The sequence below is a fragment of the Bubalus kerabau genome, chromosome 1, assembly GCF_029407905.1.
Source record: "Bubalus kerabau isolate K-KA32 ecotype Philippines breed swamp buffalo chromosome 1, PCC_UOA_SB_1v2, whole genome shotgun sequence".
Taxonomy (NCBI): domain Eukaryota; kingdom Metazoa; phylum Chordata; class Mammalia; order Artiodactyla; family Bovidae; genus Bubalus; species Bubalus kerabau.
The window spans coordinates 114,857,097-114,883,526 of record NC_073624.1 but is presented as its reverse complement, the minus strand read 5'-3'; the positions used below and the strand labels follow the sequence as shown (position 1 = coordinate 114,883,526).

The following is a 26,430-nucleotide window of genomic DNA, read 5'->3' as shown; positions in this document are numbered from 1 at the left end:
AATACTTCCCTAGTCCACCATTTATGGCTTATCTTTTACGTGCTTGGTACTTTGCTGATTTATATAATGCAGAAGCCTCTTATTGCCATGGAAATTCTTGAGTTTCAAAATGATTTCTGTCTGCTGTGGATTTAGAGGCGCCTATTTGCTTTCTGAAAGGCAGTGATTTGTAGAAACTGGAGAGTAGTGCTTATGAGAATGTCACTACTCCTTGAATGTTGGGGAGACACTAATGGTATAAGTAAATGCAGGGTTAAAACTGTCTCGACTAATATTTAAAAATTATCAGACTTCATCTATAATATTTTCTAATTAAGTTATCAGTTCAGTCACTCAGTTGTGACTGACTCTTTGTGACCCCATGGACTGCAGCATGCCAAGCTTCCCTGCCCATCACCAACTCCTGGAGTTTACTCAAACTCATGTCCATTTAGTCAGTGATGCCATCAAACCATCTCATTCTCAGTTGTCCCCTTCTCCTCCTGCCTTTGATCTTTCCCAGCATCAGGATCTTTTCCAGGGAATCAGTTCTTCACATCAGGTGACCAAAGTATTGGAGTTTCAGCTTCAGCATCAGTCCTTCCAATGAATATTCAGAACTTTAGGTTATAGGTTAGTGTATTTCTATTAAAATAGATTCTTGACTAAAGAATCTGTCTTTCCCAACCTACTTCTCTACATTCTTTTGATCATTTAGCACTCATTATAAATAAATTATTGTCTCTCACTGACACATGTGTGTACCTCTGTGCAGTATATGCAATAATAAAAAGTCATAATAATTTTATTTAACTGTCAGATTACTTAAAATACACTCATCAAATTCTAAAATTATGGTTAAAAAATTCAGGAATAGATTGCTGTGATACACAACAGCAGTACATTATGTTGTCAGTAGTTAAAAAGAAGTCATCATGAGCAAAAGTTTAAGACTCCATGGAGAATCAAAGTAGAACCTGTGATGTTGTTTTACTGGAACAGAACAAAAGCAATGTGGTATCTATGTATTGTATTCTATTTTTGTTTGTTTTGTGTGTTTTGCCATATTTATTTATCCATTTGCAGTTTTGTTGAGAAATAATTGATATATATCACTCTATAAGTCTAAGGCATACAGCCTGAGAGTTTGGTTATATATGCCAGTGTGTGTGCTAAGTAGCTACAGTCGTGTCCGACTCTGTGCGACTCTATGGACTAGCCTTCCAGGCTCCTCTGTCCATGGGGTTCTCCACACAAGAATACTGGGTGGGTTGCCATCTCCTGCTCCTCCAGGGTATCTTCCCAACCCAAGGATCGAACCCATGTCTCCTGCATTGGCAAGCGAGTTCTTTACCACTAACACTACCTGGGAAGCCTTTGGTTTACATATACTGTGAAATTATTACTACAGTAGGTTCAGCAACATCCATCTGCTCACATAGAGTAAAAAGAAAAAAGCAGGGAGGAGGAAGCCTTTTCTCCATATTCACACCAGCGTTTCTTATCTCATCTTTTTGATAACAGCCATTCTAACAGGCATGAGGTAATATCACATTTTGATTTTAATTTGCATTTCCCTAATGATTGGTGATACTGAACATCTTTCCTCATACCTGTTGGCTTTCTGTATATTTTCTTTAGAGAAATGTCTATTCAGATCTTTTGCCTATTTTAAATTGGATTATTTGTATTTTTTCCTTTTGTGTTATATGATTTTTAAAAATGTATTTTAGATATTAATTCCATCATTGCATGAGTAGTTTGCAAATATTTTTCCCATTTTATGGGTAGTCTATTCGCTTTATTGATAGTTTCTTTTGCTGTGTCAAAGCTTTTTAGTTTGGTACAGTCCCATTTGTTCTTTTTTTAATTTTATTTTTTGAGCCTTACATGTCATATTCAAAAATTCATTCCCAAGACCCATGTCAAAGAATTGATTCCTGTGTTTATTTCTAGGAGTTTCATGGTTTCAAGGCTTAGTCCATTTTGAGTTAATTTTTGTAAAGTGGCATAAGACATGGGTGCGGTTTCATTCTTTCATGTGTGAGTATCTAATTATCTCAGCACCATTTACTGAACTAACTGCCTTTTCTCCATTGAGTGTTCTTAGTCCTTTTGTCAAATGTTACTTGACTGTATATTCTTGGGTTATTTTTGGGTTTTCACTTTTGTTCCATTGGTCTATTTATTGGTTTTTGTGCCCCTATCATATTCTTTTGATGACCATCGCTTTATAGTATGGCTTGAAATCAGGAATATTGCCTTCTCTCTGACCCTATTGTTTTATAATTTAAAAACAAGCATTGTAAAATAAATATTTTAGTGTATGTGCTGCTGAAGAGAATACTATAAAAGAAAAATTATAGGATCAATACTTAAGAGATTATTATAACTTGCAGCAATTTTCCTTCATTAGTTAGGTCATCTACATTTGGGTAGACAGCTAATATTTAAGGATTTGACAGTGATACTGATGATTTATGTTAATAAACTAATTACAATTAACATAAATGTATTTTATATTGAAACATGAACTACTCACACTATATGACTTTTAACACATATTTAGTAAGTGAAAGGCCATGTTCCAAGAGTATAAATTTATTCAATCCTCACAATAATTCCATTAGTAGATAATACTATTATTACCATTTTATAGGTGAGAAAAATCTGATACTGAGAGAAAGTAAATGTTCAGTCAGTATCCACATGGATATTAAATGGTGGAGCAGAAATTTCAGCCCTGTAGATTGTTCCTTAAAGAATACCTGCTGTTGCGTACAGGCCCTAAAACACATGCTGATAAATACAAAGTATAAAATATGCCATGGTGCATTTAATTCTATTATTTTAACTTACTGTGAATGAATAATTAGACATACAAATGTGCTAGAGTTTCTAAGTAGCACTTTGGTAACTGTAATCTCATTAATTCTTCTGAATTAACTGAAATATAATTACTACATGAGATGACATTTATATTCATAACATTGCAGTTAAAATGGTTGAGGAAAGTTGGCTTAAGATGCTTAAAGGTAAATGCTATTTAAAGTTTTGGTCAGAACCTTGATGACTTAAATACTCAGTGATCCTGCTATAGAAAATACAAAATATTGATTTATGAGTAATTTGATGTTATTTTCAATTATATCGGTTTCTTCACACACACACAAACTAACCCTCTAATTTGTAGTATAATCCTACAAAATATGTTACCACACATTTTACTCATTCAACTGAGGTTAAAAGGTTAAATAATGTGATTATTTTAGTGGAAATTAACCAAGGGCAACTTTGGAGCTCGGATCCAAAATCTGGTCATGATTTCACCATTCTGTTCAAATAAATTCTGTATTTATTTGAACAACAGATTTTAATGATGGTTGACAAGGTTGTTAGTATCTTCTCTCATCAGATTATTACAGTAAGTTTACTGATGATTTTTAAACACATTTATCAGAGAAGGCAATGGCACCCCACTCCAGTACTCTTGCCTGGAAAATCCCATGGACGGAGGAGCCTGGTGGGCTACAGTCCATGGGGTCGCAAAGAGTCCAACACGACTGAGAGACTTCACTTTCACTTTTCACTTTCATGCATTGGAGAAGGAAATGGCAACCCACTCCAGTGTTCTTGCCTGGAGAATGCCAGGGACGGGGGAGCCTGGTGGGCTGCCGTCTATGGGGTCGCACAGAGTCGGACACGACTGATGTGACTTAGCAGCAGCAGCAAACACATTTATATACCATGTGTCCTTTGCTTGAAGATTGTCTTCTTAAAGACACACTTCCCATTTCCACTTTTTTAAATTTAAGTTTTTATTTATTAAAGATAAACTATAAGCTTATATTTAATATTTAAAATGTATAGAAGTTTCTAGGTAATTGTTTTATATTTCATCATCTATATTATAATGCTTTGGAAAACACTGATTTATTTGAATCAAGTATCTTCTACACATGTCTATTAGAAGGACTAAGTAAAATACACAGGAACTAATTTTTAAGTTCATTTATTTAGTCTGAATATATTTTTCTGATTGCCGCTAAGTCAGAGTTATTGTCTGAGCAAAGTTTCACATGTTGGAGATGCTGGACAAGTTGAAGCACTTGGGCTTGGGATTCCTCTAGAAGAAATCCTGGACCAAGTGAAAAAATGTTTCTTGAGCTCAGTCAGAGGCTTTCTCAACAAGGTCTTGAAGCCAACCAGCTGACTTCCCATCTGTTTTCTCACCTACGTCCCAGAGGGCTTTGGATAGAGGATAAGGCACTGTTAGCATGCATTCGGAGAATAAAAGTATTATTGTTTTTACTTTTAATGCATTCCATTTTATATATATTTGAATAAATATTAAATAAGCATAATTTCTGTAATTCAATGCCTTCATAAAAAATAATCCATGCAGTATGAGCTTTGTTGGCGGTGGTGTAATGATGGAGGCATTCACTGCAGGTCTGGATGAGAACATTGCAGCCTCAAAATTGGACACATTCCTCAGGGTTTGGATGGGGGACAGATCTGTGGCCTCAGTGAATTAGATAGCAGGAGTCAGAGATGTGACTAGTGTAAGAAAGCAAGGAATACGGTTTCTCCAGTCTTCGACTGCCAATACTTCCACATTTTTTAACCTTTGAGCAATGATAACGTCAACAAATATTTGTTGGAAAGCCACCATAGCAAATAACATTTAGATGCCATAAAATAATAATAATAGGCCTTTTTTTCAGGATCAACTCTGTGACAGGTCCTTTACAAGTTCAATCTTATTAGTCCTGACATAATACTGTAAGTATTATATCATCCTTATTTTGCAGATAAGGAATCAGGTTTAGAAAATATAAGTAATTTGTTCAAGGTCCCAGGGGGAAGCAAATAGTCTGCTGGGCCTCCAAGCTATATCTGCTTGAGTCCAGAACTCATATTCTTCATCATTGTGGATCCTTTAGAGTCAGTTAACTGGTCCTTATAAATAACTCACTGCCTCGGGCATAGGCACAAATAAAGTCTGGCTCACACTGAAGTTTCTACTAGACACCAGGTGATTAATGCTATTGTTTGATTGATGTGTAGGTGAAGGGAAAGCGCTCAATTTTTTAAGATTATGAACAGTGTAAATCTTATAAAATTAAAATTTTGCCATAACACAAGTAGAATAAAATCTTAATTGAGGAAGATGATCAACAAATAAAAATGTCAATCTAGAAATTGTGCTTGTTTTCTAATTAAGGAGACGGTTGTGCAAGTGATTTTTCTTACACTTTAATGATCTTTAGTATAAAGAAGATAATGAATGTGAAGAAAGAAGATGTAGTGTTGCCATTATATATGTTTTTCTTACGCAGTAGGATATACCTTAAATTACTGATATCTTTCAGAACACATTCTACCAGTACATATGCATTAAGATGCCACCTTATATTTTCTAAAATAAACACATTTTCTTTTGTGTTATATTTTGAAATGTTTATACCTAGGATCCATTATAAAGCACTTGGAAGCCCCATTTTTAGATTTTGGTCCTGTAAAAAATACTAGTATAGGTATATGCCAAGACACATTTGTAAGATGTCTCTTACAAATTTAGAAGCAATAGAAATATTTTTAAACACAATAAGTATCTTTTGTTAGGAGGGATTGATACTATGTATAACATAACATCAAAAATAGTGATAAATTTTTGTAAAAAGGTTTTAGAAGTATTATTAAAATATTGTTACATGAAAAGCTGAAAATGCAGAGTGGTAGGTAAAACTGAGCTACATTTGGTTACGCATTCTGTCATGAGTGTGTGTATACGGTGTGTAATATGAAGTCATGTGGTGAAGTGTGTGGGTGTAGAAAAAATTCTAGAACTATTCATATCAAGTTATTCAAAAGTGGGTGGGGTTGCAAGTTGTGGAAAACTTTTATTTGTCCAGTTTTTACACTTCTGTTTTATTTTATTTTTATAAAAACGTGTATTAATTTTGTTAGAAATTTTTTTTTTCTTTTTTTGCAGTTTGCTTGGGTCTCAGTGCTCGTGACCACAAGGCACAACTTACCTTTCCAGTCTGATTTGTCCTAATTTCAGGCATCCTGCCTTAATTACGTGATTTTCAGCTGTGCGCTTGATTCCTTTGCTCCTGTGCCTCTCTGTGTCTTGTACCCTCTGGGGGAAAGCCCTTCCCTTCACTTCCTCTCTTCAGGTTCTTTTATGTTTCCAGTTCTACTTCCAGTGCTTCTTCTATAACACACTTTTATATTTCTCGGTTATTTGTCCTCCTCTATTCTTATTTCAAGTTTTCATTCTTCTATCACATCATGTTATGGTCTGCCTTATAAGTGTACTAATATGTCCATGTGAGCCTCTTATGAAACTGAAGTTTTATCCCTATAATTAGATTATATTACATCAGTAAGTGCCTATAACATTTGAAAGATTAGTAACATTTTATTATTTTTGTGAAGTTTTTGAACAGTTTCAATTTTTTCCTCTATCATAATCTGTTATTGGAGAGACACCTCTCTTTATATAGATAACCAAGCTTAGAGTTCATAATCTGTACCTCAATTCTATATTAATTACAATTTCTATATAATAGCTGCATTTAAACTTCCTCTATTCTCTTATAAAAACACATTACAAGAAGCTGAAATGGGATTTGACAATTCAAATAAAACAGCTTAGGCATCTGCAATTATTTCATAAAATGATGCCAAAATATTATCACATGTAGTATCTCACATGACAGATTTAATAAAGTCTGCTCAGAGAAACACACGTTTTTATAGTGAGATTCCTGTGTAAGTCAATCCAGGTGGCTTCCTTTTACAAGGACAGACAGGATTATTTTCAGTATGATGGAACCAGAGGCAAGAGAGTACAAACTGAAACTGATTTGCGAACAGGAGCTTCCTCAGCAGTCGTCCAGGAAGGGAGTTTTGCTCTGTCACAAGTGACTAGTCCCTGGTTTTGAAAAAGAGTAACTTAAAAGTTATTTTACAACTATTTCCTTTTGAGCTATGACTTCTTAAGCTGGAATGTGATCTAGAATAACATCCCTCTGTATCCAACATTTGTCTTGAGCATTTTTATTGCGTCTCTTTTCCCTCATCTCATCTCACTTCTTCCCTCCCTCTGTTCAACAGATTTACACAGACTGGGCCAACCACTACCTAGCAAAATCGGGCCACAAGCGGCTGATCAAGGATTTGCAGCAAGACATTGCAGATGGAGTACTGCTAGCAGAAATCATCCAGATCATTGGTAAGACCTACCCTCTGGAAAAACAAAACAAAACTTGAAAGTCTCTGCCCCCACCTACTTTGGGTAAAATACAATTTAAGTCGAATGCTTAGAAACTTGGTCCATGTGTCTGTGAGATTAATGTAGCTCTCCCTGTGATTTAATTAAAATGTTTATGTGAGGATGTTTGAAAAAGGCAGTTTGGCCATACTTGTAAATGGCTAGAGCTGTATCTTTACATACACTGAATTGTCAGAAATGAACGCTTCATTAAACCATATGTCTCCCATGTGTGCTTTTTGTTAGCTGGAGCAACTCATACACTCTGAGATTCCTTGAAACTGTATCCTGATCCAGCAGGGACAATTGTGAAAGGTTTCATGTCAGCAGTCATTTGGCACAAGCTGAGGAATTAGCGGCAACTTCCTTCTCAGTCACTTTTTTTTTTTTTTTTTTTTAATTTGCCTGATTCCTGCATATGGACTTGGCGGCTGCTAACAAGTGTGTCCTGTACACAGCTTAGGAGACAAAGTGAATGTAGCAGCAGCGTTTTGCTTGTGTTTTTTTTGTTTTTTTTTTTGTTTTTTCCTTTTTTTTTTCTTAGTCTCTTGTGTGTGTGTTTCACTTCATGGCTTAAGCATGTCGTTCTTTTTTTCTCTCCTTTATTTTATTTCTTGGCTTTAGCAAATGAAAAAGTTGAAGATATCAATGGATGTCCTAGGAGTCAGTCTCAGATGGTAAGAATCATGTTTATTCTAAATTTAATGCCTGTCTTCACTTCCAGAGTTAACTGCATTTATAAATGGACTAGAAATTTCTTTTGCATATGTTCCTGCTTATTCAAGAAACCATTTGATTGTATTCTATCATGTATGTATATCTCTTTGGGTGCAATTTAGGAAAAAGTGATAGCATCAGTATGTTTGAATATGTATGACTTTTGAAAAAACAGTCTCCAGGTGTTTTATCAGATCCTTGAAATTTTTTTGTGTTCTGGTGTCTGAATAATTTCACTAGTGGCAGGAAATCCCATTTCCAGTTTTGAGGGGAGCCTCTTTGTCTGAACAACTGATTTGAAGAACAAAAGTTGTCATGTGCATTTTAAAAATATATAAATAGTATTTTCTTTGCTCATAACAAAGTCCAGTATAAACATATGGACTCTTCAGCACTTTTGGAAATGACTCTATAAAGGCAGGCTGCTGGTTTTGCTGAGCAGGGACTAACTAGGGGATATGATTCATAGCTTTTTCCAGAAAGTAGCCGATCTAGAGATCTGTATCTCACCCAGCCCTCTCTTATCTTTACTAGTTGGTAAAGGGTAGAGTTTTGTAATAAAACAATAGATTGATAAACTGCTGAGATTAGAAGCCCACCCCTTTATTAATTAAATAACCACAACTTAATTTTATAGGACAACCTGAAGCCAAAATGCCTTAGTTGAAGTTATGTCAGCAGATATAATTAGGAGTGACAGCCAAAATTCAGAAGATGAGGTTTTTCCAAAACTCTTTTTAGCATAGAATAGACATTTAAAATAAAAATAATGATTTCTTAATTGACAGCAATACGAAGAATGAAAAGAAATGATAAACTTTTTGACCTGCTGACCTGGTATCGGTAATGTCAGAAAACTGAAATCCAAAATAATAAAAAAATAATTTAGTTTTAAAGAGTGATTAACTAGCATGTCTGGTGTGTGTGTGTGTTTAAGCACTCTAAGGACCTATTACAGTGTCGTGAACTCTCTGTCGCTGTTGTGAAGAAAAAGTCACTATAAAGAAAGATTCTCTGTAAAACACTTTAGTTTTAGGGAAAGTTCCTGATCTAATTACTCTGGGCACAAAGATGACTCTATAAAAATTAATTATGGTTGTTTCCTGAAGTTTTCCTGGAAGCGATTATAATACCTTTGGGCCCTGCTCCAGTGAAAGCTCCTTGATGTTGGCAAAGACATGTAACTTCTCTGACCCTCTGCTTTCTCATCTGTAAAATGAACCCTGATTATGATATGACAATAACATATAACTGTGGACAGTCTTTACTACCTAAACTGATATGGAAATGCAGAATAGTACTGCTACAAACTTTATAAAGGGCACATTCATTAATTAATACCTGTTAAAAACTTTGTAAGGTTTCTTATAAAAGCACTATAGTCCCTGAATATCACATTATGTTTCTCAAACCCAACACTCTTGCTTTTACTTTCCTTATTTCAATCATCAAGAGATGTTGGATACTAAAACTCTTCTCTTCACCGCTGTCATTCCAACTTGATTCTGATAACAGTTCAATGAATAGCCAAGCTATTGCTTCATGATAGATAATAAATGGACCTCCAAAGCTCATAACTATAGACAGAGATGCAGTCCTTGGATATTCATCTGAAACATCTGTGCCTAAGATTCTACAAATATGAAAATATCTCATAAGGTTCTCTTAATTTTATTACTTCCTGCTCCTTTAGCCCTCAAATGTCATATAACATCTAGTATACAATGTGATGTTGATATTTCTGCTTCTGATGAAAAAAAAAACACACACACACAGAAAAATCAAAACCTGAAAAATGCGTATGTTATAAAATAGGTGTTTTTTTCCAGCCAAAAGTTTTAGTCAGAATTACACTGAAATATGAGTAACAATGACTTGTAACCTCATTTTTTTTTTTTTTTTTTTTTGTGGTTGAATTTTTAACCTGAAATTGGCATGGCTTCCCTGTGGTGATTCACAAGAATACATGTGACAGAAGTGTCACTTTTTTGGTTGAATCATTTTTGCCTCTGTTCTTAAAAATTGGCATTGGTAGCATGTTATTAATGAATAAAAATTCTAGATTTTAGCCGAGATAAGAAAGTAGAGGAAATAGAATTATGATAGCGTGACTAGGTTTATAAAGTTCATATTTCTATCCCAAACAGGATGTGGCCTGCTTCTTTTTTTGTGTAACAGCCAAGCAATGCTGCATTAGTAACAGTGAGCACTGTCCTTACTCATAGAACTACTTGTCCAATTCTTTATATATATATATATATATATATATATATATATATTGTTCACGGCCTTTGGGTTGGCATTCACGTTTGATAACAAAAGGTAAGGTAAAACTAGGTCTGCTACTATTTCTAGTTACAAAGTGGTATTTTTCTTTTTTAATTTTAAACTTGATAACTTTTTTTTTTTTTTTTTTTTTAGCAGTTAGTTGCTCAGTCATGTCTGACTCCTTGCAACCCCATGGACTATACAGTCCATTCTCTAGGCCAGAATACTGGAGTGGGTAACCTTTCCCCTCTCCAGGAGATCTTCCCAACCCAGGGATCTAATCTAGGTCCCCCACATTGCAGGCAGATTCTTTACCAGCTGAGCCACAAGGGAAACCTTCCCTGGATTATTTTAAGCCTTTAAGAATAGACGTTTTCTAAACTTCACATAACTGTATTAGTTTTGCCAAATATCAAAATGAATCCGCTAAAAAAAAAAAAAAAAAGAATAGACGTTTTCTTGTAGTATGAATCTACAGGAAATCGATGAACAGCAATATGTTCATATTTGGGTAAGATTAACTGAGCTCATAAGGCCCAGGTATGGGGACACTTGAGAATCAGAAACAAATATTCAGATAAGTAATAACAACAGTGTTACATAGGGAAGAACAAAAGGAATGTGGAGGGAGTGAGCTTGGTGTGTTCCAGAAACAGAAGACCATGTGGTTTGAGCACAATGAGAGGTGTTCAGAGGGGAAGATGGAAGCCTAATTATGTGGAAACAAAGGACGGTCCACTGTGTTACTCTATTGATTGAGGAGCCTTTAGAAAACTTTTAAAGCTGGACCATGTTATGATCTGATGTAAATATTTAAAAAGATCACCCCAGGTGCTTTCTGAGAATTGTACAGTCCTTAAGTGTTGACTTTCAGTTGGGTGTGGGAGATGAAAAATGTAGGGACTATGCAGTACTCCCCAATTTTTTGGCCTGAATGAGTAAATAGTTACCATTAAATAAGATGGTTATTATGGAGGGACAAAACAGGTTAAAAGGTGAACGGGGGGAGATGACAAATTCAGATTCTCACTAATATAATTTGACATAGCCATTGGAACGTGAAGTGGAGGTGATTGGAGGCAATTAGGCATGTGTTTCCAAAAGGTCAGAAGTAAGGCATTGGTGAGAATGTACTAGTGTGTAGGCACTGATTGAAGTGGACAAGGGTGAGATCTCTAGGAGATCTGTGTGAGTCAGATAGGAAGAAAGCTGAGGTTCTCACCTTGGGGTACGCCAGCATGTATGTGACGAGGAGAGGTGTAGGAGTCAGAAAAGGGTGAAAAGAGTGGTGAGAAAGTGAGCCCGTCATTGAGAGGGTCACTCAACATATGTGGATTGTTAATCATTAGGGTAGCTATGGTAGCTTAAGCTATAGTGCATACTTGGGTTAGCCTAGTGGGACAGGGAAAAGTAAAATGAGGGAAATGTGATGGATACTGTCCAGGGCTACATAAAAAATAGGTAGGTATACCCAAGGTGAAAAATTAGTTCTAGTAATTAGACAGGCATTAATGACCTTTAAGTAAACATCTTCTGTAAGAGTGATCATGTGTTCAAGAGTGGCTGAGAGGGGCAGATAGCCACTGAGTGTTTAATATTTTTCTAGGATTTTCCTGTGGAAGGGAGAACATGGTTTGAGAGGAAGGCAGGGTGAGGGGAATTTTTGCAAGGGGAAAGTAGAGAAGGAGGAAGCAGGAAGGAGAGGGGAGGGAGATTCCGGGGAAATGCCAGATCCTCAAGGAAGTGGAAAGGAGGAAATTTGAAGTCTGGGTGAAAGATTTAATGTTGGAAAACAATGGGAATACATTTTCCTTTATGTCATGTCATAAGGGAATATGATCGCATGAAGAGGTATTTGTTAGTGGATTACATAGAAATTAAAGAAATTCAAATAAATGTAATGATTTCAGATTATATGATAATATTTAATGTGCTCTTTTCCATGTCATTCTGTAATGATGACCTTATAAAGAAAAATTGATTATAGTATTTTATAACATACAATTCAATAATAATTCTTTCAAATATTATTGACTAAAGAGCAGATATTTAAGACAATATGAACTTGTCTTTACAGCAGTTTATTAGCATGATTATTGAGAGGTTCCAATTCATATTTATTGTTTCAACTGTTATCTATTGCTATCTTTCTTTAATAAGCTTAAGACTAAATTCATCCTGCGGGGGGCGGGAAACACAGCTAAGTTTGTAGGAGCTTATTCAATACTATATTTAACCTCATCCAAAGATGAAGTTACTAATATGGATGGCACCTGTTAAGTAATTTCTAGGTGGGTGGTATCAGGATTCAAAATATATGCTGCATGCCACAACTTTGGTGAGATTACATGAGGAAATAAATTAGTCAACTATAAATACCAGGAATGTCCAGAATGCCCAGCAGATTAAAAATAGCAGAAAAAAAATGCCCAACATGTATTTGAAATGCAGAGGCACAACTGCAAGGTTCTTAGACAAAAATGAAAGACACATAGGGGAAAAGTTGTTTGGAAAACAAAATTTTCTTTACTTCAAAATAGCCCATTAGAGCACTTGGCCAGTTAGCTCCGTTGGTTAGAGTAGAACACTAATAAAATAGACCGTGGTATTTAACAGTCTTCATAAATGCATGGAGGGATTAGGAAATTTGATTATGTGCAATAGTTGCAAACCAAGAATTAGATTATGGGGCAGAACTGAGGATCTGGCAAATGCAGTTCCCAGCTTGTCCTTCCTGTTTTCTGGCTCATCCCTTCACCTCACTCCAGTAGCTCAATTGTTCTCTTAGCCACAACCTTCTACCTTCTTTCCTATCTTATTGTATTGCTTGAAACTTGCTGATATGAGGATTTTTGTAACGCTTGTGCCTCTTACAATTTTCTGTTCCTAGATGAAATAATAGGTTTTAGTCTTCCCTTAATTCTGTGAATCCATGTCCTACAGAGTTGTGGCTGCCACAATAATTACTGTATTTCACAGGCATCTTTGTTCCATTTCTATAGTTTACAGGAATCCAGACAGGGAAGCTATTCTTGATAGAAAAATTATTCTGTTGTTTTATCTGTATGTTGCCCTTTCAAGTTTTAATTCTTCCAGCCACTGCTTGTTATTGCTGCCCTTTTAAAGGATCTATTTAGGTAAGATAAGATGAGGTTTCTAACCAAATAGGGAAAAGATAAAATATTGGAATGCTCTAAAGATTTAATAAAATCTTATAAATGGCACACTGCAGGATTCTAGCACTATGACTCAGAGGAGTGGAATATTGCTAAGTTAGTCCATTCACATGATCCCCTGCCATTTTGAAACTGTTCATCTTCTGGAATGTCTAGAAAAAGATAGCTTAATGAAGACAAATGTTTTCCTACAAATAGAGCTCTGATCTCTAAAGAACCACTAACTAAAAATCTACTTTGTAGTTTGCTTAACGGTTTCATTATTTTTACTTAGGCTCACACTTCAGAAGATTAAGCATAAACTACAAGTATTAGGAAATTTATATTAAATTACTGATACAATGTATTTATATTATTAATATAAACCACCCTGATGATTTTTAAAGCTGAGTTTGTCTCTAGAAGTTGTTCAGTATACTCATATGTAAAGTTTGAATGAAAAAACTGAAGTAAAATGGGGACATTGAGAGTGTGTCATGTTTAAAGGACAGTGATCACTGGAGTTCTAATTCTGATTAGATGATTCAGGAAAAAACTCCATAAATATTCAAAGTCTTCACTAATTTCTGTAGTGAGGAAATCAGACTGATAAACTCTGAAATCCATTGGAATGCTGACGTGCTATACTGATTTAACAAAATAGCAAAGACCATGCTTTCTGTTCAGTATTTCTTCTTAGAGATGTATTTGGGCTTTCAATCTTTATAACTTTTTAAAACAGCATCCATAGTAAGGTAAAAAAGATATTTCCTAAGATGTATTAAGTCTAATTTGCAATGAAAAACAATACTTTTATGAACGTTACCTAGTCTGCCTTTCAGAAATTAAGTAAATGCTGAAAATATAAGAATGCTTTTCTATATTAACTATAATATAGAGTAAATAGTGTAAATGTTTTTCTTATGTGTCAATATTATAATTGGTTTGTGTCATTAGTAGGACAAATAGAAATTAAAGTTAAGTAGCTAATTTTGAATTGGATACCAGATATCCACATACAATTTTTTTCTTTTTGAAGATAGGATGTAACTTATTTCTGTTTTTATAGGTAGTTATTAAGCTTTATATCTGTATGGAGAAAACAATTGCAAATGTACTTTGTATTTCTGCTGTACATTTGAATATCGACCACTTTCTTAAATATTTAGAATGTTCTTATCCCTAATAGTTTGACTTAAAATACTGTAAGGTGTTTCCCACTGATAAGCCACTATCCCAGTTAACATGAAATACAGTCATACCTAATATTAGAAAACATATTTTGTAGCAATCCTTTCATAACTTTAGCTTTTATTACCTTAAATGGTCTAATTTTTAAAAAGAACCTACTGCTCCATCTTTTTCAATTCCCTTCTTAAAATTAATAGAAAATTACCACTTTCAATACTCAGTAGTGAAAAAAAATATGAAAAAAGAGAAAATTTTATAATCCTAGCTTGGAAAACAATATATTAAGATATGAGATCATTTTAACTATGATCTGTGGTATTCATAGCTTAAAAACCTATAAGTAAAAGTACTTCCATCGGACAAAAAAACAAAATGAAATGGGAGAAACTTTTTCATTTGACCTCAGTATGTTCAGTTGAGAAGTATATATTTGATAAGATAAATTACTTGAAAATCAGCAGATGTACCAAATCTTCTTTATTAAATGATTTAATATGAGTTAAATTAAACTGACCTGTGTGGATAGCCGTAGACAAAAATTCATGACATATCAGGTTACACTTTAAAACATTGTATTGCCCTTTAATTTGTATAAGTCAGGTTTCAAACATAAAAAATATTATGAAATTGCATCCCATGCATGCATCCTAAGTCACTTTAGCTGTGTCCTACTTTTTATGGTCCTGTGGACTGTAGCCCACAAGGCTCCTCTGTGCAAGGGATTCTCCAGGCAGGAATACTGGAGTGGGTTCCCATGTCTTCCTCCAGGGGACCTTCCTGACGCAGGGATCAGACCCACACCTCTTACATGTCCTGCACTGGAGGTTGTTCTTTGCCACTAGCGCCACCTGGGAAGCCCATTGTGAAACTGCATCATAGAAGCACCAGGCTTTAGAGATGGACCTGAGGGTGCGGCAGTACCAGTACCACTTACTGATTCACTTGTAGACTAACTGCCAACCTCCTGTATCCAGGGCTGTACTAGACGCCTTGTTTGCATTTTCAATGCACCATTATAGCAAACCTACAAAAGAATTTGCCTCATTGAGGCTGCTTGTGTCCCTTTTCAGTAAGTGGAAGAATCGGTTTTTGTCTCATGTCTATTTAAGACAAAAAAACACGACAATTTGAGTCAAGGCCACATTGCTTTTAAACTTATTAATAAATGCATTTAACAAATTAAGGTCTGAAACTCAAGTCTTTAAATTTTAACCTCTTCCTCTTCCAGCTCTCCCTCCTTCTTCTTTAGTGTTTGGATCCTTCTCCTCTCTCCCCTCCCTCCAAACTTGCAACATAAAGGAGTGTTTTTCTTTAATTTTATTCCATCTACAGCAGAAATAGGAGCTTTGGTTAGTTTGGGAGAGCATACAGGCATATGGGATAATGATTTATAGATTTTATGGTGAAATTATGCATCTGGAAAATATTATTATATGTAGCTTTGCCCTTATATATAATATATAGAGATAGATATTATGTAAGTTTAGAACAGTTTTATAACTTCATAATAAAAAACAAAAATTCCTTGTTTTCTTCTCTGTAACAAATGGAGAAGCAAGAACTTACTAAAAATCCAGAGAATATATTTTCAGGTTAATAGGTACTGATGCAGTATTTTATAATTTTATATTTATAACACTTTCTATTGGCAATTATAGCCTATAATGAAGATTTAATATCATTTTTAATAGGCAACTAATATTAAATGATGTTCATCATTCTCTAACACCAAGTCAGTTAAAGCAGAATATAGAATTTTAAACAAAAAACAATTTTTATCTGAGAAAGTCCTAATAAATTTTCCATATGAGTACCCTTATATATCTATCTAATTGTAATTAGATTCTGTAATATGTGTGTTTATATGGGCATTTCTAGTATGAAAATATGGAGAAGGCAATGGCACCCCACTCCAGTACTCTGGCCTGGAAAATCGCATGGGCGGAGGAGCCTGGTGGGCTGCAGTCCGTGGGGTCACTAAGAGTCAGACCCACAGAGCGACTTCACTTTCACTTTTCACTTTCATGCATTGGAGAAGGAAATGGCAACCCACTCCAGTGTTCTTGCCTGGAGAATCCCAGGGGCGGGGGAGCCTGATGGGCTTCCGTCTGTGGGGTCGCACAGAGCCGGACACGACTGAAGCGACTTAGCAGCAGCAGTATGAAAATATATACATACACATATATACACTCAGACATAGATACACATATGCCTAGTATAGAGCTAAGCTCTTCATAAACATCTGTATTCCTCACATAATATTATTGTGTGGGAGCTGCTTTCATTCTCATTTCACAGATAGGTTAGCTGAGGCTTCAGGAGAGTAAAAACTTTATCAATTTATTTTGTTGATTTCTTACAGGGTGTAAATGTCATAACTAGGATTCAAACTCAGATTTGAGTGCAAAACTTTAAATTGTTATTCTGTAGTACTTAATCATGTGTCTTACCCCGGACCAAATTAACACAAAAACAAATTGAAGAGCCAAACAGAATTACTATTTCCTACCTCGCCTTATCCCACAGCACAAACTAACTTGAAATAGAAAAGCAAAGCATGGGATATAGTGCACAGTGGCAGAAGGTAACAAGTTAAACTGCGTCTTTCATCTGCACTCCCCATAGATTAGCAAATCAATCCTCAGAGGACAAGGCCTAGAGATCTGCATGCTCACAGACCCCAACTCACCCTTATGTGCTAAAGACTCATCCTTGCCCTGCTGCTCTGCTAAGTAGATAATTGTGTTAGTTTCTTGTGCTTGCTGTAACAAATTATCACAAATGTGGCTTCAAACAGTAGAACTTTAATCTCTCACTTGTCTGGATGCAAGAAATCTGAAATCAGTACTCAGTCAGTCAGTTCAGTCGCTCAGCCATGACCAACTCTTTGCGACCCCATGGACTGCAGCATGCTAGGCTTCTCTGTCCATCACCAACTCCCAGAGCTTACTCAAACTCATGTCCATTGAGTTGGTGATGCCATCCAACCATCTCATCCTCTCTTATCCCCTTCCCCTCCCACCTTCAATCTTTCTCAGCATCAGGGCTTTTCCAATGAGTCAGTTCTTCACATCAGGTGGCCAAAGTATTGGAGTTTCAGCTTCAGCATCAGTCCTTCCAATGACTATTCAGGACTGATTTGCTTTAGGACTGACTGGTTGAATCTCTTTGCAGTCCAAGGAACTCTCAACAGTCTTCTCCAACACCACAGTTCAAAAGTATCAATTCTTTGGTGCTCAGCTTTCTTTATAGTCCAACTCTCACATCCATACATGATTATTGCAGACAGCACAGCTTTGACTAGATGGCTCTTTGTTGTTAAAGTAATGTCTCTGCTTTTTAATATGCTGTCTAATTTGGTCATAGCTTTTCTTCCAATGAGCAAGAGTCTTTTAATTTCATGGCTGCTGTCACCATCTGCAGTGATTTTGGAACCTCCCAAAATAAAGTTTGTCACTGTTTCCATTGTTTCTCCATCTGTTTGCCATGAAGTGATGGGACCAAATGCCATGATCTTAGTTTTCTGAATGTTAAGTTTTAAGCCAACTTTTTCACTCTCCTCTTTCACTTTCATCAAGAGGCTCTTTAGTTCTTCGCTTTCTGCCATAAGGGTGGTGTCATCTGCATATCTGAGGTTATTGATATTTCTCCCGGCAATCTTGATTCCAGTTTGTGCTCCATCTAGCCCGGCATTTCACATGATGTAATCTGCATATAAATTAAATAAGTAGGGTGACAGTATACAGCCTTGACATACTCCTTTCCCGATTTGGAACCAGTCTGATGTTCCATGTCCAGCTCTAACAGTTGCTTCTTGACCTGCATACAGATTTCCCAGGAGGCAGGTCAGGTGGTCTGGTATTCCCATCTCTTTAAGAATTTTCCACAGTTTGTTATGATCCACATAACATCAGTATCCCACGGCCAAAATCAAGCCTTCAGCCGTCCTGTGCTCCCTCCAGGGGCTGTGGGGGGAATCTATTCCTTGTTTGTTCCAGCTGCTGGTAACTGCCAGCATTCCTTGGCTTGTGGCCACATCAATCATTCTATATGTTCATCTACCAGAATATAAAAAGCATTGGATAGTTGTGAAATAATTTGGAATCACTTAAACCTTATAAACTTAGACTCTGTATGGAGCACATAGATTTTACATGCTCTTTATGTGCTTGTTTGTTAGTCAGTCATTGGGTCTGATTCTTTGAGACCCTGTGGATCATAGCCTGCCAGGCTCCTCTGTCCATGGGATTCTCCAGGCAAGAATACTGGAGTCGGAGTCGGTTGTCATTTCCTCCCAACCCAGGAATCAAACCTAGGTCTCCTGCATTGCAGGCATATTCTTTACAATCTGAGCCACCAGGAAAGCCCATACTCTCTCACTGAACAATTTCATCCTTACATTCAACCACCTTGTTCTGCAGCACCTATCTTGTGCCAGAACTGTATCCTACCTAGCTGTCTGTTAATCATGTAGAGAGCTTGAGTCAAAAGCTGGAACTGACTTAACTCAGAATGCCTCAGTTACAGTGGTAGGAAGCATAGTGTGGTAATAATTGTTATTTCATTGAAGACTGATGGGGATGAGTTTGAATTCTGCTTCTGCTGTGTACTCAATTGTATAAACTTATAAAAAGTAGAGAAGGCAAGAGAAGGCAAGAGAACGCCAGAGAAGGCAATGGCACCCCACTCCAGTACTCTTGCCTGGAAAATCCCATGGATGGAGGAGTCTGATGGGTTGCAGTCCATGGGGTCGCTAAGAGTCGGACACGACTGAGAGACTTCACTTTCACTTTTCACTTTCATGCATTGGAGAGGGAAATGGCAACCCACTCCAGTGTTCTTGCCTGGAGAATCCCAGGGACGGGGGAGCCTGGTGGGCTGCCATCTATGGGGTCACACAGAGTCGGACACGAATGAAGTGACTTAGCAGTAACAGTAGCAGTATAAAAATATGTCATTTCTAAGGCTTTATTGAATGATCAGAATATCAAATTTTCCAGCCTCTATCGTGAAAATGATAAGGATTTTGCATTTGGAGTAAATAATATACATGCTTAATGTGTATGAATTCCCTTCCTGTGCTGGGATTTTGAGTGATGGAGAAAGAAGTGGCTTCTAACCCATGTCCCCTGCTTCTGTGCTTCACATGTAGTATGAGGTTCCTCACAATGCAGCCTGTTGTGAAGTTAATATTTTACAAATGACATATTAAAATTAAACCCATTAAAATGGACTTTTAAAAATTAAAGCACATGGCAGATAGTATGGGTAGAAATTGATTTGTGAAACGTTTATTAAATTCTATCTATAAACCTATGTATATACTGTGTGATCATAAAAAAAAAAAAAAGGATAACTTCCATGCAACACTGAAAATTTATTTCTTTTGCTTCAAATGCACTATTACCGTCCTGAGCCTTAAGATCAAGCCCAGCCACTAGCAAGGTGTGGAAGATGTTACACATCCAGCGCCTGTTTATCTCTATGGATTCATCTTCTGCCATTAGATTTACCAGATCTCAAGATTCTTGATCTTGGAGTCCCTTGTTCCTGAACACTCCTCTGACACAGTTTCTTAAAACCTTTTGAAGGCCACCAGAGAGGTCTATTTCACATTGATAACAAAGAAGTTGTGGGAAAAGCTTTAAGTAGGGTTCAACTCTTAATATTCCTCTGAATTCCTTGCAAGTCCTTTAACTTAAGGTGTTTCTCACCCCTCAAGAGTTCACATATTGTACCTTCCTTGACCCCACATACTGTTATTTGGTTAACCCTTCCTAACCTTTCAGGGACTAGTTCAGGCTTCTCTTGAAGCAGAAATATATGTGTGTGTGTGTGTGTGTGTGTGTGTGTGTGTGTGTGAAGTTAATGACACAGACTCTGGTTTTGATATATTCTCTCTGTGTAACCTTGAGCATCTTAATTTAATAGCTGATCAACACTTACCCCTGGAAAAAATGTTATACTTATGGTAACTTTGGTAAATTTGGCCTTGGAATACAGAATGAAGCAGGGCAAAGACTAATAGAGTTTTGCCAAGAAAATGCACTGGTCATAACAACCACCCTCTTCCAACAACACAAGAGAAAACTCTACACATGGACATCACCAGATAGTCAACACCGAAATCAGATTAATTATATTCTTTGCGGCCAAAGATGGAGAAGCTCTATACAGTCAGCAAAAACAAGACCAGGAGCTGACTGTGGCTCAGATCATGAACTCCTTATTGCCAAATTCAGACTTAAATTGAAGACAGTAAGGAACACCACTAGACCATTCAGGTATGACCTAAATCAAATCCCTTATGATTATACAGTGGAAGTGAGAAATAGATTTAAGGGCCTAGATCTGATAGATAGAATGCCTGATGAACTATGGAATGAGGATCATGACATTGTACAGGAGACAGTGATCAAGACCATCCCCATGGAAAAGAAATGCAAAGAAGCAAAATGGCTGTCTGGGGAGGCCTTACAAATAGCTGTGAAAAAAACAGAAGTGAAAAGCAAAGGAGAAAAGGAAAGATATAAACATGTGAATGCAGAGTTCCAAAGAATAGCAAGAAGAGATAAGAAAGCCTTCTTCAGCGATCAATGCAAAGAAATAGAGGAAAACAACAGAATGGGAAAGACTTAGAGATTTCTTCAAGAAAATCAGAGATACCACAGGAATATTTCAGGCAAAGATGGGCTCGATAAAGGACAAAATGGTATGGACCTAACAGAAGCAGAAGATATTAAAAAGGGATGGTAAGAATACACAGAAGAACTGTACAAAAAAGATCTTCATGACCCAGATAATCACGATGGTGTGATCACTGACCTAGAGCCAGACATCCTGAAATGTGAAGTCAAGTGGGCCTTAGAAAGCATCACTATGAACAAAGCTAGTGGAGGTGATGGAATTCCAGTGGAGCTATTTCAAATCCTGAAAGATGATGCTGTGAAAGTGCTGCACTCACTATGCCAGCAAATTTGGAAAACTCAGCAGTGGCCACAGGACTGGAAAAGGTCAGTTTTCATTCTAATCCCAAAGAAAGGCAATGCCCAAGAATGCTCAAACTACTGCACAATTGCACTCATCTCACACACTAGTAAAGTCGTGCTCAAAATTCTCCAAGCCAGGCTTCAGCAATATGTGAACTGTGAACTTCCTGGTGTTCAAGCTGGTTTTAGAAAAGGCAGAGGAACCAGAGATCAAATTGTCAACATCCGCTGGATCATGGAAAAAGCAAGAGAGTTCCATAAAAACATCTATTTCTGCTTTATTGACTATGCCAAAGCCTTTGACTGTGTGGATCACGATAAACTGTGGGAAATTATGAAAGAGATGGGAATCCCAGACCACCTGATCTGCCTCTTGAGAAATTTGTATGCAGGTCAGGAAGCAACAGTTAGAACTAGACATGGAACAACAGACTGGTTCCAAATAGGGAAAGGTGTACGTCAAGGCTGTATATTGTCACCCTGCTTATTTAACTTCTCTGCAGAGTACATCATGAGAAATGCTGGACTGGAAGAAACACAAGCTGGAATCATGATTGCCGGGAGAAATATCAATCACCTCAGATATGCAGATGACACCACCCTTATGGCAGAAAGTGAAGAGGAACTCAAAAGCCTCTTGATGAAAGTGAAAGTGGAGAGTGAAAAAGTTGGCTTAAAGCTCAACATTCAGAAAATGAAGATCATGGCATCTGGTCCCATCACTTCATGGGAAATAGATGGGGAAACAGTGGAAACAGTGTCAGACTTTATTTTTCTGGGCTCCAAAATCACTGCAGATGGTGACTGCAGCCATGAAATTAAAAGACGCTTACTCCTTGGAAGGAAAGTTATGACCAACCTAGACAGCATATACAAAAGCAGAGACATTACTTTGCCAACAAAGGTTTGTCTAGTCAAGGCTATGGTTTTTCCTGTGGTCATGTATGGATGTGAGTGTTGGACTGTGAAGAAGGCTGAGCGCCGAAGAATTGATGCTTTTGAACTGTGGTGTTGGAGAAGACTCTTGAGAGTCCCTTGGACTGCAAGGAGATCCAACCAGTCCATTCTGAAGGAGACAGCCCTGGGATTTCTTTGGAAGGAATGATGTTAAAGCTGAAACTCCAGTACTTTGGCCACCTCATGCAAAGGGTTGACTCATTGGAAAAGACTCTGCTGCTGGGAGGGATTGAGGGCAGGAGGAGAAGGGGACGACAGAGGATGAGATGGCTGGATGGCATCACTGACTCGATGGACGTGAGTTTGAGTGAACTCCGGGAGTTGGTGATGGACAGGGAGACCTGGCGTGGTGCAATTCATGGGGTCGCAAAGAGTCGGACATGACTGAGTGACTGATCTGATGGTAACTTTAGAAGAAGAGATCTTTGTAACCATGATAGATAATCTTAGTTGCTAATTAATTTCCTAGTCTCTTACCTCTGATTATGAATAGACTGTTTAGCAGTGTGTTTCTCTATAACATTCATTGCATTACATTGGAATCATCTCCTATGAGATTATATATGTATTTAAGGTCTTGGACATGTCTCAATGAATAAATAATCATTATGTGAATGAATGAAAACAAACATCTTAACAGTTTTAACCAATGCAAAAACATTATTGCATTTTACTTTAATTTTCTAAGTGTTTATATTTTAAAGAGTTATAATAAAATCTTTGGCTGAAATCTATATAATCATTTGAATTTTGCCATATGATAGGAGTTTGCTCAAACTGAGCCATCTTATTTATTTTTTTGGTTGAAACAAAATTTAATTTATACAATGACATTAGCAATACTTGTTTATCTTGAAAAATGGGAAGAATCATTAATTTAAAATAGCACGAGTCACAAAAGAATAAAAGTTTATTCTCTCTCATCCAGAGAGAATGAAAGTTACATTTGGTTTATATTCTTCTACATATTTTCTGTGTATGATTCATAACAGCAGTACCTACAGACATGCCCTAACCAGTATGCATTGTGTCTGCAGAGAAAACTCAAGTCTTTTAAGTATTATGCCTGCTATCTGGTTTACAGTTATTTAGCTTTTATATTGCAGTGGTTTTAGGATCCCAGTGGGTATTGGAGCCTTTTCAGTTCCAGGCCAGATTTACTCTGTAAGCATGACTGCAGAGAGGAAAGGCTGGCACGGTCTGTTTTCAGATGTCCTTGTGAGCAACTGTATTGCTCTGGGTAGCTCTTATGGGCATGCCTGCTCCTCCTTCTGAAGCTTGCCCAAACTTATCAAAATCAGACTTATCCTGTGTGTCCAAATGATACTTCTTCCGTAGTGAAAGCTGATAAATCCATTCTCTTCACTGCCACACTGTTCTTTATAATTCTCTTTTGGAATATTATGCCTTGTGTTATGCTGATTTATGAATCTTTTTTCGTTCTCTTCAGCTGTATTACAAACTCACAAAGCTCACAAAGGCAAAGATATTCTTTCCTTCTTTATGTTATCTCATTTTCTAATAACAAAATGCAGTGTGAAGAAAGGAAAGAATTCAAAGTAGGTTCCAGAACTATAGGGTTTTTGCATATGTCAATGTAAACAGGTAGAACAAGAAGGTCCACTTGGTCATGTAATATTTAGTGTCTTCAACTTTATAATTCTTTCAGTAAAACTTATTTTGAAATGAATTAATATAAAACTTTTTTTTTCCTCAAAGCAAATGTGTATACCTTGGCTGCAATCATTTTAAAGCAAAAAACCTCTCACTGGATATTATTGCTTTAATTTTGCACAAAATTACATTTAAAAAGAAATGTAAACAGTTGTCCATTTTATAAAGACAAAGTCTGGAATGTATTTTTTCTTTTTATTTTCTTTAAAAGACATTTTGACCTTCCTATGAAGCTTAGCTAGAGAAGACATTGGCAGAACTTCATATGTCCTCATACATAGCTTTTGATGAGAATTTAATAAGACAGAGAACAGTACCTTGCCAAGTATTAACTTTAAACCTTATTTACTTTAGAATTTCAAGATTTATGGAATACCAAAAAACCCATGGAGATGACTCATAAAGAACTGTAACTTTCTAGTTTTCCTACACTCTTTTAAAAAGTCTTAGTTATTTAACTAAGACTTTAGTATATGACTAATACTGAAATCAACTCATGAATTAACATAAATTAATCTGTTTCTTTTTGGTTCTCACCCCAAATGGTTAATCACTCACTGGTTATTGTGCTGAAATGGACTATTTAAAAGCAGTGGCATTACTCTTTTAAAGTACAAAGGTGATGTCTGTATTTAATCAGAGAATTACTGAACTATGGGAATACAAATATAGTTTTTCTATTTTTATTTCTAAATTATGAAAGTAAGACAACACTTAGAAAATATAGAACAAAGTCATATAGTCCCATTTTATAATAAAATTATTTTAAGTGGATAAATTAAGATTTTTGTTGGAATTTCAATATCAAGCTCTCAAAATTAATAGAATGAATATACAGAAAAGTAGAAGGGTATAGTAGACCTGAAAAGCACCATGAACCAGTTTAATATAATTAAGATTTATACAATTTTCACACAACAGTAGGTTGCAAAGTTCTATTCACGTTCCCATAGACTATAAACTTGGAGACACTGGAACACACCAGGGACATAAAACAAGGTGTAAAATTTCACAGTCTAAAGGTATTGAAATCATACAGAGTCTGTTCTCTTATCATTGTGGAATTATGTTAAAAATCAATATCAAAAGATATTTGAAAATAACCCACATATTTTCAAGTGCAATGTGACATTTACCAAGAGAGATCTTTGACTTAGCCATTGAAAGTCTCAGTAAAGTCAGAAGCCTGAAAAAACACAGAGGGTGATTGCTGAGATGAAAGCATTTAAAAGAAATTGCTGTCAAGATGAGAAATTAATACCAAAGATCCTTTAAAAACCTCATGTATTTGAAAATTAAATGTCCACTTTTACATGATGGGTGTATCTAAGGAGGCATAGCAAGGAAAATTAGAAAATATTGATAATGAAATACAAATGAAAAGAGAATTTACCAGAATTTGTTGCATGCAGCTGAAGCTGGCTTATTGCAACTAAATACAATGTGGAATCTTGAATAATGTATAAAAACAAAGCATGGACACTAGCATAAAATTTTGGTAAATTTGAACCAAATCTGTACTTTAGTTAGTAACACCATATCACACATTAATTTCCTGTTTTGTTTTGTTTTTCAACAACAGCAAATACAGTTTTTAAAAGAATTCTATGATTTAGAATGAAAATATGCTTCATTTCTTTCATGTGTATCAACCCCTTTTCCATCTTATTTGTCTTTTGGCATACTTACTGACTGTTACTATTCGAATCTCAGTTACCCACATTCTAGTATTCTAAGCATCTCCTGTTTGGATGCTTCAGAGACTTACTTGTGAAGCACAAAACCGGTCTGGTTTTATGTTAAGTTAGGTGGGTTGCTAATCTGTAAGAATGCCATTCTTGATCAGGCCTCTATGAATTGTTTGTAAGTACCAAATCAGACAATGCAGTCTTTATATTCATCCTGCAATTAGCCAAAATTATTCTAGTTATAGTCCAGTTAAAGATCTCTAGTATGAAATGAATGTAAAGTATTCATTCTTTCTTTATCTTTCTCTCTGGCTTCATTCTAGCTCATTTATGTACTTAAAAATAATCTTCTAAGTTACTTTTTCACTGCTTTTCATGTTGCAGATTGAAAATGTTGATGTCTGCCTTAGTTTTCTAGCAGCCAGAGGAGTAAATGTTCAAGGTCTATCTGCTGAAGGTAAGAAAAAGCATAATTGTCACAAATGGCATCTGTGTTTGAAAAGACTTTTGATAACACTAGAAATGTC

At 36.1% G+C, this 26,430-nt stretch overlaps 1 protein-coding gene across 4 annotated transcripts in view; it reads left to right on the top strand.

The window, feature by feature from the left end:
* Positions 1 to 26,430, top strand: part of NAV3 (neuron navigator 3) — an 899,190-nt gene that overhangs the window by 617,849 nt on the left and 254,911 nt on the right. For all 4 annotated transcript variants that reach the window (XM_055587143.1, XM_055587148.1, XM_055587139.1 and 1 more), the window contains 3 exons: positions 7,108 to 7,225; positions 7,889 to 7,941; positions 26,288 to 26,360. In XM_055587143.1, the coding sequence (XP_055443118.1) occupies positions 7,108 to 7,225; positions 7,889 to 7,941; positions 26,288 to 26,360 (244 nt within the window). The remainder of the gene's footprint in view (positions 1 to 7,107; positions 7,226 to 7,888; positions 7,942 to 26,287; positions 26,361 to 26,430) is intronic.